At 43.6% G+C, this 21,338-nt stretch overlaps 1 protein-coding gene across 9 annotated transcripts in view; it reads left to right on the top strand.

Moving 5' to 3' along the window:
• The window catches only part of AFAP1 (actin filament associated protein 1), a 281,865-nt gene that overhangs the window by 22,766 nt on the left and 237,761 nt on the right, over window positions 1-21,338 (top strand). For 3 of the 9 annotated variants that reach the window (XM_033949987.1, XM_033950016.1, XM_033950019.1), the window contains exon 2: window positions 8,673-8,867. The exons of 5 other annotated variants lie outside the window; for them this stretch is intronic. In XM_033949987.1, coding sequence (XP_033805878.1) covers window positions 8,759-8,867 — 109 coding nt within the window. In that variant the 5' untranslated portion in view covers window positions 8,673-8,758. Of the gene's footprint in view, window positions 1-8,672; window positions 8,868-21,338 lie in introns of those variants that run through there. One more of the 9 variants, XM_033949995.1, reaches the window with a different exon arrangement.

Raw genomic sequence — 21,338 nt, 5'->3', positions numbered from 1 at the left:
AGTTTTTCAGTAGTTGTTCCTTTAGGGACAAGTGTGCATTTAGGAGCAAATTCTGTAAATGGCGTCTAAAAAGATAGGCACCTATCTCTCTCTCTTTTTTAAAAAATCTTTATTGATTTTCAAACTTCGACAGTGCAATACAATTAAACACAAAATACTGCATAAAACGCACTATTAACTACACAAGTAATACATAAAACAATCATTTTCTCCCAATTAATACAATAAGACATATGATGTGATTACAATATTATAATTAAGTAATTTAAATCTTCAAAATACATTTCCCTCCCCCCACCCACCCACCCTGGATGTATAAGGAAATCTAAGAAAAGGAAAGATACATAAATAGCTTAAAGAACTTTAAATAAATAATTCTCAAATTTAGGGGCCCTTTTACTAAGGCACACTAGCCGTTTTAGCGCACACTAAATCTTAGGGCCTGTTTTACAAAGCCGCATGGTAACGGCCCCGAAGCTCATAGAGATTTAAAGGGCTTTGGGGCTGTTGCCGCGCGGCTGCTGCTAGCGTGGTTTTGTAAAACAGGCTGTCAGTGTGCGCTAAACGCTAACACGTCCATTATATTCTATGGACACGTTAGTGTTTAGCGCATGCTAAAACGACTAGCGCTCCTTAGTAAAAGGACCCTTTAATTTTGAGTTGGTTTTGCAGTTTTATAATTTCAATTATAATGTGCCGTGAAAAACATTTGCTCCATTTAGTGTACTGGGGCTAAAAATGTTTGCGAGACACTGCCTTATTGTAACGCATCATAGGTGCACGTCATAAGTGTCATTGGGGGGAGTGGAGAACTGCCAGCAAACCATGCAAATGTATTTTTTTGAACTTACACCATATAATCGGCAACCCCAGTCCTGCCGGTATAAAGTTTTAACAAAAACACCTTTAACACACGCGCCTGAGATGTGCCTTTAACACAGGTACCTGAGACGTGCCTTTAACATACACGGTTGAATGTTACCAGCACCTCCAGACCTTCTGATAATTTTTGAGCGTTACAGGTCGGCACCTCATATTGTGCATCACCTGGCAATGCCTGGGAATTGCTCAGAGTGCTCATTTTAATATTAATGAGCTCATTGTACTTCATTTCCATACTATTCTTGGAGGCTGCTACGGGGCACCGAAAAGATTGCGCAGAGCCATTTTGTGCATCAGAAGCTAAAATGCTTGTATGCTAAACCAGTTAGAACTGGTTTAGTGAAGAATGTTAAAGGCATGGTAAGTTTAGAGCAGACATGTCAAACTCTGGCCTGCGGGCCAAATCTGGCCTGCGGTGTGTTAAAAATTGGCCCACCAGACATTTTCAACTTTATACTAAATTTGGCCCGCCAACACGAACCGCTCCCACTGCTGCTGCTGTTCTTCACTCGAGTCTGCCTTCGCCTGGTCTCCTCTTCAAAGCAGCCTGCTGAGGATCGCTGGCTGGCTGTAGCGAACTTCACAGGTCGCTGTTGACATCAGTAGCACGTTCCCTCTGACGCGATCCTGTACGTCAGAGGGGTGGGAACGTGCTACCGAGGTCGACAGCAGCCTGCGAGGTTCGCTACAGCTGGCCGGCGATCCTCAGCAGGCTGCTTTGAAGAGGAGACCAGGCAAAGGCAGATGTGAGTGAAGAGCAGCAGCAGCAGTGGTAACGGTTTGTGCATGCGGGCCAGAGGAGATCAGGAAGCCAGGATGGAGGGAGGGTAGGTACAATGGGCCAAATTTGAAGGTGAGACCAGGAAGAAGAAGGGGGAAAACATGCAGGCCTTCAGGATGGGGGTGGGCCCTGGTGTAGAAGTACCTGGAGGGAGAGAAGGAAGGGTCCAGATGTGCATATGCTGGACTGAGTGGAGGGTGGGGTGGGTAAGAAATAAAACAGAGGAGAGGGAAAGAGATGGTGGACAATGGGATGGAGGGAGGGAGGGAAGGAACAGAAAGGGAGAGAAGTTGGACACAAGGGATGGTGTGGAGGGGGGATAGAGATACTGGATAGGAGGGTAGTTGGGAAGAGAAACGGAGAGATGGTGGACCCTGGGGTGGTGGGGAAGGAGGGAGAGATGCTGGATGAAAGGGTAGTTGAGAAAAGGACAGATGATGGATCTGGGGATGATGGGGTCCATTGCTGCAGCTGCGGATATGGACACAAAAAAAGGAAAGATGCCAGACCTCCGAGGGAGGGAAGGGAAACAGAAGGGGAGGACAGAAATGGAAGTTGGATGGTTAGCACAGAGAATGAAGAAAACAACAAATGGGCAGGAGACCCTGGCAAGCAAGTTATCAGAAGACAACCAGAGCCTGGGACCAACAGAAGGTAGAAAAAATAATTTTATTTTCTGTTTTGTGATTACAATATTTATTTTGTTTACACCACAGAGCCGGTGTGGGTTTGGAAACGTTGTAACCCTATATTTCTGCTAAGACTAAGCCTTAGTCACTTAGGGGACTTTTATTAAGGTGCACATTTAGCGCGCACTAAATCGGTTAGCGTATCTTAATAAAAGGACCCCTAAGTATTTTAATTAAATATTTGGCCCGTGACTTAGCCTTTTTTTCAGATTTTGCCTCCTTATGTGATTGAGTTTGACACCCCTGGTTTAGAGCATCGGGGCCAAACAAACATGGATGAAGGTAGATAAGCAAAACTATCAAGACAAACAAAGGGAAGCAGGAAGGAAAATAAGGCTGGAAAAAGCTCAAACAATGAAACTCAAATCTTGATCAGTAGGGGCAAGGGTGACAAAACCTTCTTTAGATATTTGAAGTGTGTCGCTAACTGCAAGTCCCCCCCCTCCCCCCCAGAGTTTATAATGGACAAAATGGTGAACTCGTTTTCATTTGCTTGTTGGAGTCAAACCCTGAAAATAGAGCTGAAGATCAAATGAAGCTTTGTGTGCGTCTACTTGCAGGTCCTTAAAGCTATTTCCCCATGAGTGCTGGAAGGTAAATTTATTCATTCTGCACAAGCCAGCAATGACTGGGTTAACTCCCCTTTTTCTTCATGGAACTGTGGGGACTCCCATCAGCACAGTGAAGAGTTTCATGTAAACTGGGAAAAGAAATCAAGCATCACATCTGTGGGTAGCTTGCTGAATGTTAAGAAGAAAAGAATATCAAACCTGGTAGAAGGTAAATAGCAGAGGATAGCAGGCTTTCTGGTTTCAAACATGTAGAGGGCAAAGACAGTTTTCTGGTTATTTTTTTGTTGTTTTTTTTCTTTCATCTCCTCCTGTGCTGAGAATGAAACTGTGGGGATAAAAAGGAAAATCAGTCAGCAGGAAAGACATACTTTTTCCCACTTAACAAGGAAAGGATAGAAATTCTGCAGAGTGATGGAGAGAGCTTTGGGCAGTGGGTTTTCTCCCAGCAGTGCTGACAGAGAGAAAACTTGCTGAGAGAAGAAAATAAAATCCCTCTTTGCCCCTGTAGTATAGGAACCAGGTAGGAAGAAAAGGAGAAGTGACATCTTATGTTAAGTTCATGTTAAAAACCACACAGGATCTACATGGTAAGGAAGAGGCACTGTGAGTCAAACTGGAAAGGGAATGGAAAATGTATTTACATTGGTGTGATTATACAGACCTCCTTCAAAGACAGAAGTGGACAGAGATTTAGAACAGTTGTTACCAACCCTGTACTGGAGGACCACCAGGCCAGTCAGGTTTTTGGGATAGCCCTAATGAATATACATGGGGCAGATTTTAATGCCTGTCACCTCCATTATATGCAAATTTCTATCATGCATATTCATTAGGGCTGTCTCAAAAACCCGACTGACCTGGTGGTCCTCCAGGTCAGGGTTGGGAACTACTGATTTAGAAGACATTCAAAATAGAGCTGTAAAAGGGGAAGTATGTATTTATTTATTTATTCAATTTTCTGTACCGTTCTCCCAAGGGAGCTCAGAACGGTTTATATGAATTTATTCAGGTACTCAAGCATTTTTCCCTGGCTGTCCTGGTGGGCTCACAATCTATCTAATGTATCTGGGGCAATGGAGGGATTAAGTGACTTGCCCAGGGTCACAAGGAGCAGTGTGGGTTTAAACCCACAAACCCAGGATGCTGAGGCTGTAGCTTTAACCACGGCACCACACTCTTTCCCCCCCCCCCCTACTAATAGGTAATTTTAAAATGCCAGATGTTGATTTCAGTGTCTCCTAGAAGTAGGGAGATCCTGAATTCTCTACAGGGAGAACTGTTCCAGCAGTTGGTAGTGGAACCCAAGCAGAATGGGGGCCATACTGGACTTAGTGCTTACAAACGGGGAAAGTGTTTTTGGTGTTATGGTGGGTGATCATCTGGCATCCAGTGATCACTTCATAGTGTAGTTTAATATTAAGACAGGTGCAGAGAGGACTAATTTGAAAGTGAAGGTTCTAGACTTCAAAAGAACTAACTTTACTCAGATGGGAGATTATGTCAAGGAGAAGTTGTTTGGATGGGAACAAGAAGTAGGCAAAACTGCATGGGCAGATGACAAGAATACACCCAACAGATAACACAGATGCTTTGCAGTTACTGTGGGTAACTTTATTGTACTTTAGTAAAAGACTTCCTTAGTATATGAAAAATGACTTGGACAGAAATTAATACCTCTGCAGTACAAGAAGGGAAAAAAAAGATGAACGATTTAGCCACAGATTGTTTTTCTCCATGAGATATGAACATCTTTTCACTGTGTGAAGACTGTGAGAACATGCATTATTACAGCACAGGCAGTATGCTTAAATAAACATAGACCTCCAAGAGGCTTTGGATCAATAACTATATTTGTGGTAGGGAGCTGGAATGCAAGAATTCCTTCATGGACAACCAGATGTGACTGTCAGAGTCAGCTTCTTCCAGACTAATTAATGACACCACAGCAACACAACCAACTGGGAGAATCTACATGGCTATCAAACCACTCACATATCATATATTAGCTTTGTTCATTACATTATAGTCTCTTCTCATTGTTTGTTCATTTATGAGGGTAGGGGGTAGAGAATGACACGGTGAAAAAATTGGTCCCCGTCACCGCCCCGTCCCCGTCTCACCATCCTCTGCACCGCCCCGTCACCGCCATTCCCTTCACCGCCCCGTCACCGCCACTGCCACCCCATTCACCGCCCCGTCACCGCCACTGCAACCCCATTCACCGCCCCGTCACCGTCACCGCTGCATACATAAAAGCCTCAAATGGGTACGATTTTATATACTTTTCTTTATTTACGTATAAAGGAAACATTCTTTAAAACTTTAAAACTTAGTTAAATATTAGTTAATAACTATACAAAAACAAAACACGCAGAGAAAAAATTAATTAATATAAATTCTCAAAACTGACACATTTTGATCACTAAATTTAAAATAGTTATTTTTCATACAGTTTTTCAATCACTAATCTTCCACCACCCCTGGGGCTAGCAATGCAAAAACAAACACGACATGTACTTTAAATGCTTACAATGTTAGCCTACATGGTAAGTAGACGCGGCCGCTGTACCTAATCGCGGCAAAGATCTCCCTGCCGTGATTAGCATAGTGACCGCGGCTACGGCTGCAAGTCTCCCCTCCCCCCAGCGATCACAGCAGGAGGGCACCCAACCCCTCCTGTAGACCCCCCCAACGGCCCTCCCGACAATCGCAGCAGAAGGGTACCCAACCCCTCCTGCCGGTCCTCCCAATGGCCTCCCCTAAGATCGCCGGCAGGAGGGTACCCAACCCCTCCTGCTGGACCCCCCCCAACGAACCCTCCCACCCCGGAACCCCCTTAGTCTTACTTTCCAAGTTGGACCGGACGGCTCCTCACATGTATGGCCAGCAGGCTTGCCTCCGTCCAAATGAGGCGGGCCCGCCCCTACCCTGCCCAACCCACAGGATCCTAGGGCCTGATTGGTCTAGGCACCTAAAGCCACTCCCGCTATAGGAGGGGCCTTAGGTGCTTGGGCCAATCAGGCCCTAGGATCCTGTGGGTTAGGCAGGGGAGGGGAGGGGCGGGCCCGCCTCATTTGGACGGAGGCAGGCCTGCTGGCCAGACGAGCGAGGAGCTGTCCGGTCCAACTTGGAAAGTAAGACTAAGGGTGGTGTTTCGGGATGGCGGGGTTTGTTGGGGGAGGGTCCGGCAGGAGGGGTTGGGCACCCTCCTATTGGCGATATAGGGGGCCGTTGGGGGTGCCGGCAGGAGGGGTTGGGCACCCTCCGACCAGTGATCATAGGGGGGCTGTTGGGGAGCTGGCAGGAGGGGTTGGATATCCTCCTGCTGCGATCGTCGGGGGGGGCTGTTGGGGTAGGCAGGAGGGGATGGGTACCCTCCTGCCGCGATCGTTGGGGAGGGCTGGTTCTGTCGGCATGAAGGGCTGAGGGCGATCGTCGGGGGGGGGGGGCGGGTTCTATTGGCAGGAAGGGTTGATCTGACAAATGAGGAGCACGGTGAAACACAGGTAAATAGCGGTTCCTAGAAGGGGGGACATTGGCCTGCGGGGACAAATCTATTCACCGTTTTTGCGGGCGGTGAAAGGATTTGTCCCCGCGTCTGCGGCGATTTGCTAATGAGGTCACCATAACCCGCAGCCAAACCGCAGCCACGCAGCGGTTCGCTGCGGGGATCGCTCCCCGTGTCATTCTCTAGTAGGGGGTTGAAATGGGGGTTAAAAGTAACATTTTTCACTGACTTGAACTATAGTGACAACACAACTTTTAGCCGCATTGAGGGAGGGCAGTTTTCAAATGGCTAGTTCTTTGCTATCATGCTAAACCAATCCAGATGCATGCCTTCCTACCAGCAGATTAGTGGGGATAGAGTACACAGAGGCTTCAATGATGACAAAACTATAAGAATAGGTGCAGCCCTGGAACTTGTCAGTATTCATTGTCTCCAGGAGGTGGTAGCACATGCTGGATTGTGCAGCAGAGACTGAAGAGTGGTTCCTGGGAGTCCAGTGCTGAGCTCTGGTTCTCTGTTGAGCTTGAACCTGAACCCCTGTAGTATTAGTCTACAGACCTGGTTTCTTGGTCAAGCTACTTCAGGAAGGGCAAGGTTCTTGAATCATTAGCTTGCAGTTTGTGACCTAGTGGAGCACAGTCCTTGGCTTGCAAATGGCTGGTCCAAATTGGAGTTCTCACCTAAAAGTGAGCCTGAGATTGTTTCTGCTCTGTCTTTGCTGTGGCTGTTTCTAAAAAGTTGAATTGAGTTTAAAATTTTTTTTAAAAAGGTACAAGATAGCAGTAATTGGAGCCTTACTGAAGTGGAGCACTAGACTGAAGTGCCAGGTAAGAGATGGGACAGTTGTTGGACCACAGTTGAGCATTAAGGGGGCTGTGGGAGCGAGTGGTAGAGTAGTGCAGCTGGCTTCTTCTGCCTGGTCTGCAACTCAAATACCGAGGTGGTCATTAGATAGTCTGAAGGAGGTATTGGTGGTAGGGGCACCACAGTTGCTAATAGTGTCTCTGACTCACTGCTCTGGGTAGGAGGGCAAAGGCAGATCACACAGTTCGTATGGCATGGGAGGTTTCACAATTGGTAGGAATTTAAGCTATGGTAGGGTCGGGGCCTGTTGCTGTGTTGCATGATGTCTCTGTTCCACATCCTTATGTGATGGATGAGTGCTGGGGCTAGGGGTGATTTTGATGAAACAACCCTGCTGCAATGTGGAAGTGCTTTTCTTCTGGCAGCCCCTTCCCCTTGGGATTTTGTGGCCTTTCTACAGAGTGTCTTTGTGGCTTAACAGGTAGTGGGCCCTTGTCCCTCTGTTGTTGTGGGGCCAGGATGGCGTCCCATGGAGCTTCAAGTGTGTGTACCTCTTTGGGGCCACAGATTGAGTTTGAGAGCTCATGGTCCCCTTTGCCACTTTCAGAAGTCCTGGAGGAGGAAAAGTCTATTCTGAGGGCAGCACTCTTGAGAGTTGATCCTCAGGGATGTGCAAGACCTCTGCTATGGAGCTGTTTAGAAATGGGTTTGTTGCTGTCTAACTTCTACTATACAGATACAGCTCTCTGTATAGTCCTCAGGTTTTTGTACTGAAGCAAGGACTTCTCTAAGTTACTGGCCACTGTAAGAGTTTCCTGTTCAGCCAACCCCTAATTCCTTAATCTTGATGTCACCAGTCAGACTCTGAATCAATTGAACAGTTCTTTAATAACGAAGCAAACAACTTACAGTCAGATGATAGTTCAATGTAGTTCAAGCCTGTACATTCCTTCTCAATCCACTAACATATCACGTCTACGTTAGGAGTGTCCATACTGTTGAGATGACACTGTTTTCCAGACTTAGAAGTAATCTAAGCTGTATTTGATTGTCAGAATTAAAGGGGTGAAAAACCTGGTTGGAGAACACCACTCTCAGGCTCTCACTCGAGCATGTGCTTAGCAAATATGGCCACTGCTCTCCTCGGACTGAAGAAGGAGGCGGGAAGCAGCCCAGACTACTGGAAGCAAAGCTCTCTGGGAAGTTGAGTCCACAGAGCACCCATAACTACTATACATTTAAACAAACATTAACTGAGCAAATGGTCACATAACATGGGGGCATAACACTCCCCATCTGGTATTACTAGATACCACTAATACTATTACATAACAATACCACACAGTTCTTAAAGTCCATTAATCATTGAAGCTTGACTTGATGACTTGTAGCTTGTCTTCTCCAATGTAGAAGATCTCTCTCTGGTCATCTTGCAGGAGCTGCAACGACAGACTTACAACACAGACGAACACAACACAAAAAGAGAAAAAGAGAGAAAGTCTTTCAGTCTCTAAGATGGACAATGGTCCATGACGTCCTCGTGTCAGGCTCCTTCCCAATGCCGGAAGATCACGTCTCGGGTGATGGTCCTGGCTGTTCCTTGGTTCCCAGGTGGAGCCAAATTGCTCTTGGTGAGTTGAAGCTCTGCTTCTCTGACGACACTTGGCTGATAATTGTCTGGTCTTGCATCAGCAGGTCATTGGAATAAACTATGATAATAAACAGTTACACTCCTAACCAACTCTCAGATTTTACCACTAATGCTTACTAAAATACTTGCATTATGCCAAAGAGTTTTCTTCTGAAGTTCATAAGATGTAATATGTTTGGAAACTGTTTTTAATGAAGCCTGTAGCACCCAATATGAAGAAAAATATTTCTTTATCTTTCTGCTGCATTTCCTTGGTCTCTGATTGCATTTCTTAATACTTGAGGATCTTCTCGGTCTCCAGACGATACTAGGCACTGGCACTTCTTATCAATACTGTTTCATGTTATTTTTTCTTCTCCTTACTTGCTTCAATACTTTGTGGTGCAAGGCAATATAAAAATAGATCAGACCAAATCAAATGTCTGGTCTGCTTGCATCAAGTTGCTTCTTGGTTGGAACAGGAATGTCCTGAGTGATCCAGGCTTTCTAGGGAGCATTTAGTAAAAGCAGTTAGTACAATATGTGATATTGACTGCATCAATTTGTTTATCTTATTATTATATTTTGATGCATCATTATTGTTCTACAAGCTTTGATGTTGTATTTGTTGTTGTTTGAACCTAAAAGCAATTAATGTAACTGGGTTTAAAAGAGGTTTGGACTGGAGAAAGTTGCTGCTTATCCTTAGGATTAAGTAAGAAAATAAGAATAGCCTTCCTGGGTCAGACCAATGGTCCATCAAGCCCAGTAACTCATTCTCACAGTGGCCAATCCAGGTCACTAGTAACTGGCCAAAACCCAAGGAGTAGCAATATTCCATGCTACTGATCCAGGGCAAGCTTCCTCATGTCTTTCTCAATAACAGACTATGGACTTTTCCTCCAGGAACTTGTCCAAACCTTTCTTAAAACCAGCTATGCTATTTTTTAGGAACCTGCAAATTAGTTTCATCTGGACTGGCCACTGTTTGAAAAAAGATACTGGGCTAGATTCTTGGTCTGACCTGGTATGTTCTTAAGCACCTTATGTTCTTAAGAGACAGTCTCATGATGGAAGTGGAGTCAAGAAGTTTAAACTGATTGTTCTTCATGTTTATAAACATCAGAGGCTTCTCAGTGCATTTAGGGGTCCTTTTACTAAGCTGTGGTAAGTACTAATGTGTGCTTACCACAGGTTAAAATCCACTACTGTGAGATGCCTGGTTGTGACATCTTTGTGCGCTTCCCATGTGCTAAAAAATATTTGTGGGGTTTTTTTTTTGGGGGGGGGCGAAGAGTAGGCATGCTGAGCACTATGACTCTATTTCTAACTACCTCAAACAACTTCACTGGCTACCCTTCTCATCTCGAATAAAATTCAAAGCATCCTGCATTATGCCACTCAATGGAAACTCAGCTGCACCCCTAATTCACCTATTATCCTCAGCATAGTCCGCCTCACCCAGAAATCTCAACAGGATACAGTTAAACCTCCCCACAACAAGAACCTCAAGTATAAATGTATATTCCACTCTATGTTCACATTCTCTGGGGTGAAAGCTTGAAATGACCTCCCAACAGCCAGCAGAGCTGAATTTAAGTACACCAAGTTTCACAAGAAACTAAAGACCCTTCTCTTCTACTCTACCAGCAACTAAATCCAACATCCATCAACACCAAACAAGACTCAAAACACAACAGACTCTCAGAGAAATAGATGCATGGTACCACTCTTCATCCTATTACCACCATGGAATCAAGTACTCTGTTAACCTCATGACTTGCTTCTTCTAACCACACTAGCTCTCCTGCACATGTTCCTCCCCAATTTTTTTAACTTAACCCAAAGGCTTCTCTAGAGCGTCCTTATGCTGCATTGCATATCTAAGCGTCCTTGTACCACACCTTTCAATTCTCCATATTCCATTGTTGTAAGTCTATGTAAGCATAGCGCGACCCATAAATCTCTAATTAGATTAGATAATCAGCGGAGCTACATCCCTGTGTACTAATCGAGTAACGCTTGGTTAACACATAATCGAAATGGAAATCGTCACTTGGATGATCAAAAAGACAGGTCGTCCAAATGCTGATAATTGAAACGGGTTTTAGACATATCTAAAAGCAGCTTAGGCCTTTTTACTGCTGCTGTACACCCAGAGCTGAAAGGGGCATTTTAGGAGGAGTGGTGAGGGCGGGATTTGGGCGGGACATGAGCCGACCTAGACTTAGTCGTACTTCATCAAGTTGCATGGAAAGTTTTACAAGGCTGCTTGGATGGAACTTATATATACAAGGCTTATTTATACAAGGCTGCTTGGATGGAACTTAGGCAATTTAAAATCAGGTCTAAGTGCCCAGAATGTATCCAAAGTGACCAGATAACCACTGTAGACACAAAGTACAGACCCCCCCACACTCCCCCCAGTGATCACTGACACCCCCCTCCACGCACTGCCATAAAAATTGGAATAAAAACATACATACCTGCCTCCAGAACATCAGCACCTGGATAGAAAAGCCTAGTAGAGCTGCACACAGGTCTCTTAAATAGCCCGGGTGATGGACTAGTGAACCATAAAGAGGAGGACCCAGGCCCAGAAGCCACTTTAACCACTGTATTCATGTTGGAAAATGTGAGTCTACCCAAACCCCCACAAACCCTACTGCACTGCCATATAGGTGGCACCTGCAGCCATAAGGGCTATTGGAGTTGTAGACAGGTGGGTAGAGTTGGTTTTGGAGGTCTCACCATGACCTGCAAGGGGGTTATGGTGAGAAGTTTATGTGGCACCCTTTTTGTGAAGTTCACAGCAGTGCCCTCTAAGATGCCCCACTACTCTGTTGCCATGTCTGGGTGGCCAGTCCATTACAATGCTGGCCCCTCCCATGTCCATAAGGTCTTGTTCTGGATGTTTCTGACTTGGACAAATTTTTGGTCGAGAATGTGGTATAAAGACAGGCATAGTGGTGGTCTGGATGATCAAACGCCTGGCTGTATAGATAGACGATTTAAAAAAATTATTTTGGACGTACTTTTTGAGAATGGACATTTTGCCGCTACTGACTTTGGGCGACTAGCATTCTAGGCCCAAAACGAACTTAGAAGTATTTTTTGATTATGCCCCTCTTCATGTTTACAAAACAGATGTCATTAAGTGCTCACATACTAATAGAAAGATTAGCACAAGGCCATTATTGCACAAATGGAAAATGCAGGCACTAATCATACCTCAGGTCACATTTTAGTATGGCTTTGTAAAAGGGTCCCTTAATTCACTACCCCCCCCTTTTTTTTTTAACAAAACCGCGCAAGAGGTTTTTAGTGCTGGCCGATACGCTGAATGCTGTACGCTGCTCCGACACTCATAGGAACTCTATGACTGTCAGAGCAGTGCAAAGCATTCAGTGTATTGGCCGGCGCTAGAAACCTCTTACACAATTTTGTAAAAGGGGATGGGGGAGGAGTAAATTCCAGATTTTCTTTATTTCAGGAGAACAGCTTTGCTTTTCTGAAAAAGTAGGTTAAGTCTTATACACTCTAATCAGCTAATATATGAGGTTTTGAGCAGCTGGGCTAAAATCCCATAAAGAAGATTTATACAGCCTTTCTGAGATACATAGAGCTTGATTTGCATTTTTTAAATGCATGATGTAACTATTTTTGTTTGCAAAACTCATCACTTTTTGTGCCAAAACCTTTTCCCAAGTCTTGAATTTGGCTGAATTGAGGTCTGAATGATTAGAATGAATCATGCAAGGAATCTGGGTGAGGGTAGAGTTCACTGTGCTTAAGAATTAACAGTCATAAGGACTGGATTTTTTTTTTTTTAAATACGTCTGTGTACATGCAGAATGACAGAAAATAAAAAGCCATATGTGCCTTACCTTGTTCTATGCAGTTGTTTTAGAATTTATTTCTTTATGGTATGGTGCCCTTGCATAAGTTTTCATATCTTGTACATTTTTAACATTCTGCCATGTAAAGAATACAATTCAAAATTTTATACATTTAGGGCCCCTTTGATAAAGTAGCGGTAGCGAGCCCTGGCATGGCAAATGTGATGCCAGCCCATAGGAATTGAATGGGCTACATTGCATTTGCCATGCAAGAATCACTACCACAGCTTTGTTAAAAGGACCTTAAAGTAGAAGTTTATTTCAAAGATTTTACACAACATACTCCACGTTGTCATTGTGAAAAACAATTATAGAAATACTCAAAATGTAGTTAAGAAACCAAAAATCTTGGTTGCACAAGTCTTCACACAACTTGACTTAATACTTGGCAACACCCCTTGTGCAGAATGGTCCATCCAGACTGCCCAACCTTACCCACTCTTTAAATTACTGATTCAATTTAAAATTTTCTTCTTATTTGCTATTTCTGGGCAAGAACCCAAAGCTCTGTCCGATACCCCTGCCTTCGAAGCCCTCCCCAGCCCATCCTCAACGAAACGGCCATATAAGGACACAGACCGTGCAAGTTTGCCCAGTACTGGCCTTTGTTCAATATTTACTATCATTTTATGATTCTAGATCCTCTGTGTTCATCCCAGGCTTTTTTGAACTCTTGTCACTGTTTTTTTTCTCTACCACCTCCCTTAGGAGCGCATTCCAGGCATTCACCACCCTCTCCGTAAAGAAGAATGTCCTTACATTGCTCTTGAGTCTACCACCCCTCAACCTCAAATTATGTCCTCTGGTTTTTCCATTTTCCTTTCTCTGAACAAGATTTTGTTCTACATCAGTGTTTCTCAAACTTTCTTGAGCGGGCACACTAAAGGTAGTGGCCAAGGCTTGAGGCACCCAGAAGTGCATGTATGTCGCCGTGATGACATCACGCATATGCGTGACATCATTACATCGATGTGTGCGCATGTGCAGAGGCCCTCCAGATGGGCCCTGAGACGCCAGTAGGGGGTGCCAGCAGGGAAGAGGGCCGGAGAGAAGGAGAGGCACTAGCACCAGTTGATTGCCTACAGCAGTGTTTCTCAACTACTTCAAGCTAAGTACCCCCTAAGTCTTACAAATATCAACTGAGTACCCAAACCACAGACCTCCCTAGTCCCACCCAAGCTCTGCCCCAGATCCCATCCCTTTTACTAATTATAATGCAATTTTTTCCATTCATTTTTCATATACACACAATATACACAGCAGATATAAATTCTCAAAAATGACACATTTCAATCACTATGTTGAAAATAAAATAATTTTACCTACCGGCAATCCTCTGCAGGCTGCTGTAATTATCTTTAAAGGTGAGACCGGGAAGCCAGGGGGGAAGCCGGAGGATGCTAGAGAGAAGGGGGAAACATGCAGGCCTTCGGCGAATCAGTAGTGCTAGCGCTGTACCTCGTAGGGAAGTCAGCTGGCAGGCGCCGCTCTTCCTCCTCAGTGTGCCGAGACACACTTGGAATCTTAGGAGACACACAGTTTGAGATTCACTGTTCTATGTTAATATCTTTGAAGTATTTGAACATCTGAATCATATCTCCCCTGTCCCTCCTTTCCTCTAGAGCAGTGTATCTCAAACTGTGTGCCGAGTAATCTTATTTTTAGGTCCTTGGATATAGGAAGGTCTATAGCACATCTCCTGCCTTCCTTACAAAATTAATTTTAATCTCTGGGGATCAGTGGAACTTCTTCATCTTCCTTATTCTAGTACCTTGTAAGTACCCTTTCCATTGCAGTTGAGGTTGTTTCTTCATATGTGTATACTTAGGAAGTTTGTACATAAGAACATAAGATTTGCTGCTGTTGGGTCAAACCAGTGGTCCATCGTGCCCAGCAGTCCGCTCACGCGGCGGCCCTTAGGTCAAAGACCAGCGCCCTATTTGAATCTAGCCTTACCTTCGTATGTTCTGTTCCAGTAGGAACTTATCCAACCTTTTCTTGAATCCCTGGAGGGTGCTTTCCCCAATAACAACCTCTGGAAGAGCGTTCCAGATTTCTATCACTCTCAGGGTGAAGAAGAACTTCCTTACATTTGTACGGAATCTATTCCCTTTTAAGTTTAGCGAGTGCCTTCTCGTTCTCTTCACCTTGGAGAGGGTGAACAATCTCTCTTTCTCTACTAAGTCAATTCCCTTCAATATCTTAAATGTTTCGATCATGTCCCCTCTCAGTCTCCTATTTTCAAGGGAAAAAAGGCCCAGTTTCTCTAGCCTCTCATTGTACGGCAACTCCTCCAGTCCCTTAACCATTTTAGTCGCTCTTCTCTGGACCCTTTCGAGTAGTACTATGTCCTTTTTCATGTACGGTGACCAGTGTTGGACGCAGTACTCCAGGTTGGGGCGTACTATGACCCGGTACAACGGCATGATAACCTTTTCAGATCTGTTTGTGATTCCCTTCTTAATCATTCCTAGCATTCTGTTTGCCCTTTTTGTCGCCGCTGCACATTGCGCGGACGGTTTCATTGACTTATCTACAAGTACTCCCAGGTCTCTTTCCTGGGGGCTCTCTCCGAATATAGCACTGGACATAGAAAATCAAACTGCAGACCCCTAAAAAATTCTTTTTTAAAAAAAATTCTTTATTGATTTTTCAAACTACAAATGTGCAATAAATGATTCACATATATGTACATTATATAATAATCGCAACAAAGCTTACAAATATTACTGCAACAATGAAATTTTCCCCACCCTCCCAACTAATAAACAAATAAATCAAAACCTTTATGAAACCATTCATAAAATCCCTGGATCAATTCCAATTCCATTCCCTTCTCTTACCCCCCCCCCCCCCCAGCATGTGTATGTTTATTTGTCTATAAAATAAAATTAATTATTTCTCTTTACAGTATTTAGCCAATGGCTCCCAAACATCCACAAAATTCTTAAATTGCCCTATTGTATGGCCATGCAACGCTCCATTTTATATATATATATAACAGGGATTCCCACCAGAATGTGTAGTTCAACCTATCCCAGTTTTTCCAATTTTCAAAATAAGCTGCATGGCAACCCCTGTCATCACTAATAGAAGCTTGTTATTACTCTCAGATAGTTGACTTTTAGCTCTCATAAGGCTACCAAACATCTTCATGCAAACAAAATAAAATCCAGCAGTTTAGTGCACCACAGTATCCACTCAGATCTTTGTTTGGTAGGGGAAAGGACCTTAGAAAATCAAACCACAGACCCATAAAAAATTCTTAGTCTGTTGACTTACTGGTTCCATTTTCACTCATAGATCTTGACAAGTTCTCCACTTTTTAATTAGATTTTCTATTAATTTAAATCACTGGATAGTCTGTATTCAGACATGCAATTCACACAACAGCCAACAAAGCCCGTTTCATCCTTCACAATGGGCTTTTTAAAGTTTAAATGTATAAAAATATAAAGTTTTGCAAATTTGCAAAACATAATACAAGAGAACTATTACTTCCAATGATTCTCCTGATGCAGCAACACTCTACTTAAAAAGAGTCTTTATTTACTGTCAATTGCTTTATAGCTGCTTTATCAAAGTGACTAAATCGCACAATTAACTAAGATGCCCACACATGCGCATTGGGGGAAATGTATTACAATGATCTGAAGGTTTCCTATGTAAGAGGCATATTTAGGTTCGCTGGTAGGATGAATTTTCTAGCCCTTGAAATATGAGATGGAGAAGACTCCACCCTCTCGTCATTCTCTTTAATTTATATATTAGAGAACTTGGTCACATTCTTTAACATAGAAAAATTGACTACTGTATATACTCAAATATATATGGCCCAAAAACATGGCCCAAAAATAAGGGGTCTCAAATTATTTTAGAGTCCCCAACCGATAACTGTCACTTTTGTCCTCCCGATCTGACCTGATCATCGGCGGTGCTGCTGTCCACCCCCGATGCCTGGCATTTCTGTCCTACATAAACTCCCTTCCCCCTGATGCCACAAACTTAATCCTCCCTCGATGAAAGGTGCTACTTTCCTCCACAAACCCCTTCCCTCCTGATAACTAGCGCTACCGTCCTCCCCTCGCCCAGCCGGCATTAGGCTTATCATTCCGGTGCTCGAAAAAGCTGACGCTAACGTTCCTTGCCAGGCTGGTATGGGCCCTCTCAGGGATTCTCGGAGAGGACGGGAGCCAGCAGGTTTTGAGCATGCGTGTATGCTTAAGACCTTGCACCGGCCCGGCAAGGGACGTTGGCGTCAGCTCCTTCGAGCACCAGAACGTTAAGCCTAATGCCAGCTGGGTGGGAAGAAGACGGAAGCTTCCATCTTAACTGGCGCCATCTCTCCCCATGATGTCTCTTGCTGGGGATAATGTTTTGAGCACACCCTTGCCGAAAGGGAATTTCAGAGTTAAGGCAAGTGATCAAGGAATGGGAAGGTGAAACAGAACATTTCTATTCTTTTCTGGCACATAAAGCCCCCTCAGTGTGAGAAACCTGTTTCAAGTTATCAAAGGCTGTGGGTTAAATTTAGTATGAATGTGAAAAATAAAACAAACTGAAGGTTAATAGTAAAGTAGTACCTAATACAGAAAAGCATTTCTCCTCATTGCACAGTACAGAACACCCTTGCCAAGCTCCTTTCCAGCACAGGTTATTTGTGCTATATGCTCGCAGCAGCATTTCATTCTGAAGTCTTCATATCTTCATGTACAGCCCCATATTAGACAGGTCTTAGAAGTAGGAATTCAGAGGACATGTTTTCTTTGGCAGACCGGATGAGCTTATTTAAATCAGATATGACTAGGCACATTATACCCCCTTTTAAGAAGTTGCGTTAGGTTTTTTATTGCTGGCTATGGCGGTATTAGCTCTGACGCTCATAGAACTCCTATGGGAGTGGCTTTAGGTATCTGGCCAATCTGAGTCTTAGGCCACTCCCAGTGCATCCCAGAATGCATACACTGCCTCCACTATATGCAAAATTTCTTTCATGCATATTCATTGTGGATAACCTGAAAACCTGGCTGGTAAGGGGGACTCCAAGACTGAGATGAGAAACACTGATTTAAATCATCCATAACCACAATCGGTTCCAGTAGATTGTTGTGGTATTATCTGTCCTTTCACAAGTTTCTCTCCCTTCGCACACTTAATTTTTGTTACAGTTCATTTCCAGTTGCACCTGCATGCTTGATAAAGCATGGGCCCTAATGTTTATTACCCCTTAGATTGTGGGCCCTCTAGGGATAGAGAATGTACCTGCATATAATATGTAAGCCAAAAATATAAGGGTGAAGGAAACAAAAAAAAAATTAGAAGTAAATTGTTTAGGCATATAAAAATTATATATTAAAAGCATTGTACAATATCTTATATGGCCATGTTTTGGCAATCATACTGGCATCAGGAGTGTAATAAAACTCTTGTACATATAATAAAAACAAGAAACTAATGTATTTACAATTCAGTACAAAATTCCCAGAACAAATGGAAGCAAAATATATTGCAGCAGTGATTCTAATCTACAGTTCCTGTGGTGATTGATATGTATTATAGTATTTACTTTATGAATGTAATAATTATTGTTTAGGAAACCAGTTCTTTTGTAGACCTGGGTGTGTCTGGAAATATCTCAAAGAGTACGGAGAGAAAAATATAAGCAGATGACTTTCGCCATCATTTATTGCTTTTGGTGGTCATTTTTGAAAGCTTACACAGCCTGGGTGGTATTTGGTTCAGGCACTGTCAAGGGGTGACATTAAATAATGATAACAGAACAACCCTCACCCCCAAATTTGTAGCACCCCAACAGCTTTCTGCAATTCCCACTCACTCCTGCTTCTGCCCCCGTGATAAGCATTTTTTTACTATGGTTCTTACTGCAGCTTAGTAAAAGAGCCCCAAAGATACGTAGGACTGAAAGTTATGTGGTCTTAGCCAGTTAATGGCTAATATCAACACTTAACTGGCCAAATACTGACTCCGCACCCTGAAATGCCCCTAAAATAGCCGATTTTTGAGTTCGGCATTAACCAGTTATTTTCAGTGGTGTTAACTGGTTAAGTGCTGCTGAAAATGTCTGATTCACCCTGAACAAGCGATTTAATTTGGCAGGAGTCATTTCTGGCCGTTTAAATTGTGTTGATTCTAGAATCCATATGTCAGACGATTATATGATTGGAAGGTACTGCATGGACAAGCTGGTTGCCTCTGAAATCTCAGTGGGCATCACTAGTCAGTGGGTAAAAGAGGACAAGAAGAGAAATTGGGGAGACTGGAAACAGCTGAATAATGAAATCAGTCTGTCTGTGGTGTGGTGACTATTAGCAAACAACAAAAGAAAAGGCAAGTGAGATTTCTATATCAAACCAACAATATCTTTATTAGCATAAAAAGACTCTGTGTAGTTGCTTGTCTCAGTGACAAAGTATAAAAGCTAAAGTCCCAACTAGGATCCCAGTTTCGGCAGTTTGGAATGCCTTCTTCAGGGGACTAACAAATAACAATGACTCAGATCGTGAGAATGTAGCCCTACCAGTATACAGAAATGGCAAATCGTGTTGACGTGTTCAAACTATCTGCGCTTGCCTTTTCTTTTGTTGTTGTTTGCTACATTTTGAGGCAAGATCTCTTCCCTTTCTTGTTTGTGACAATTAGCACCATAATCAAAAAATAAAGATGTCCAAAAACCCACCTAAGTTGGCATTTGGACATCCTAATCACTGGGACATCCAAGTGCCAATTTTTGAAACTGGTTTTCTGGATGTCTAGCAGAACGTTTGGGCCACTGTGAATCCAGAAATATAATGGGCTTGTAGGAGGTATGTTCTGGGTGGGCTTTGGGTGGGCTTAAAACTTGGACGTCTTGCGACCATAATCAAAGCATTCCCAAGCCATCCTAGACAGAACTTAGAAAGCTGGAGCTAGACCTGTTTTAGAAGCATCTAAATGCCTCAAAAGTACCCAAACTGACCAGCTAACCACTGGATGCATGTAAATATGATCCTCCCCCACTCCCCCACTGGTCATTGACCCCCCCTCCCACGCCCTAAAAATCTGAATAAAACAATACGTACCTGTCTCTAGAACAGCAGCATCTGGTATAGGGAAGCCTAGTAGAGCAGCAAGCAGGTGTGTAGAGTTACCTGGTGGATGGGTTAATAAACCATAGAGAGGAGAAATCAGGCCGATAAACCACTCGAACCACTACATTTATGGTGGAAAGTATGAGCCCACCAAAACCCACTTAAACCCTACTATGGTGCCATATAGGTGCCACAAAGGCTATTGGGGTGGTAGACAGGTGAATATAGTAGGTTTCGGGGACATTTTGGAGGACTCAGCATATATTATAAGGGGGGTTTGGTGAGATGTACATCCTTTATGTGACGTTCACAGCAGTTCCCTCTTAAGGTGCCCACTGCTCTATTGGTATGTCTGGGTTGCTAGTCCATTAACATGCTGGCTCCTCCCACATCCAAATAAATAATTATACTAGTTTTCTAAAAATGTACTTGCTTAACTGGCATGTCAGTGCTCCTCCTGAGTATTTAAGATTGTTAGCTGATTTGTTTACTTTTAAGAAGCAACTTGAGGCCTTGTTATTTGTTATAGGCATATGGATCAGATATTTAATTCAGTGTAGGGATGGAGGTCTGATAAGTTCTGATTCAGGGCAAGGTCCGAACACAGGCCAGGTCAGCACACTGATCTAGGCCCTGTGTGAGGATCTTAGGCCTTGTGTGAGGATCTGAGGCCCTGTGGAAGTATGAATCCTTTCTCATTCCCTCTCCCCTCCTGCCACGTCAACATTCTAAAAGCAAGGAAAATGCTTGCACCTTGTGACAATGCTGAGGCATTCCCCCCTCCCTTTTTGTCACATATTAACCTGACCCAAGTCTACCTTTATCTTATCCCTTATCTTGTTTAAGATTAGACCCTGCCTACGTGCAAAAGCAGGCCCTGAGTTTAAGGCTAATCCCAAGAGGCTTAAGGAGCATGCATTATAACCTTTGGACTGTCACATGCTATAGTAAGATTTTAGACATATCAGAAGTGTACACAAAGGAAATCACTTTATTGTAACTGTTATAATGTATTCTTATGTCACGTGAGATAGTAGCTTTGAGAAGCACATGAAATATGTCAACAAATGAGTTACCTTGCTATAATCCTCACTATAAATGCATGATGAAATTATAACCTTGTAGAGCAGAGGTGTCCAACCTTTTGGCTTCCTTGGGCCGCATTGGCCGAAAAAAATGTTTCTGGGGCTGCACAAAGGCGCAATGCTGCAACAAGACAGAGGAAGGAGCTGGCAAGACGGTAAACACCCAGGGGCAGCAGAGTAAAACACTGCATCGCCCTCAACCAGGGCAGCACAAAATACTTCACTGGGCCGCATGCGGCCCTTGGGCCGCAGGTTGGACACCCCTGTTGTAGAGCATTAGCTAAGTAATTAATGGAGCTAAGATTCTCAATAAAAGGGTGAGAGACCATCCATTAGGAAGCGCCTCTATCCCGACTCTAAGACTGCGTGTGTGTGTTTCCTGTGTGACATCCCTACAATT

The sequence above is a fragment of the Geotrypetes seraphini genome, chromosome 1 (assembly GCF_902459505.1).
Source record: "Geotrypetes seraphini chromosome 1, aGeoSer1.1, whole genome shotgun sequence".
Lineage (NCBI taxonomy): Eukaryota > Metazoa > Chordata > Amphibia > Gymnophiona > Dermophiidae > Geotrypetes > Geotrypetes seraphini.
Note: the sequence above shows the minus strand (reverse complement) of the source record. Positions and strands in the feature narration are given on the sequence as shown.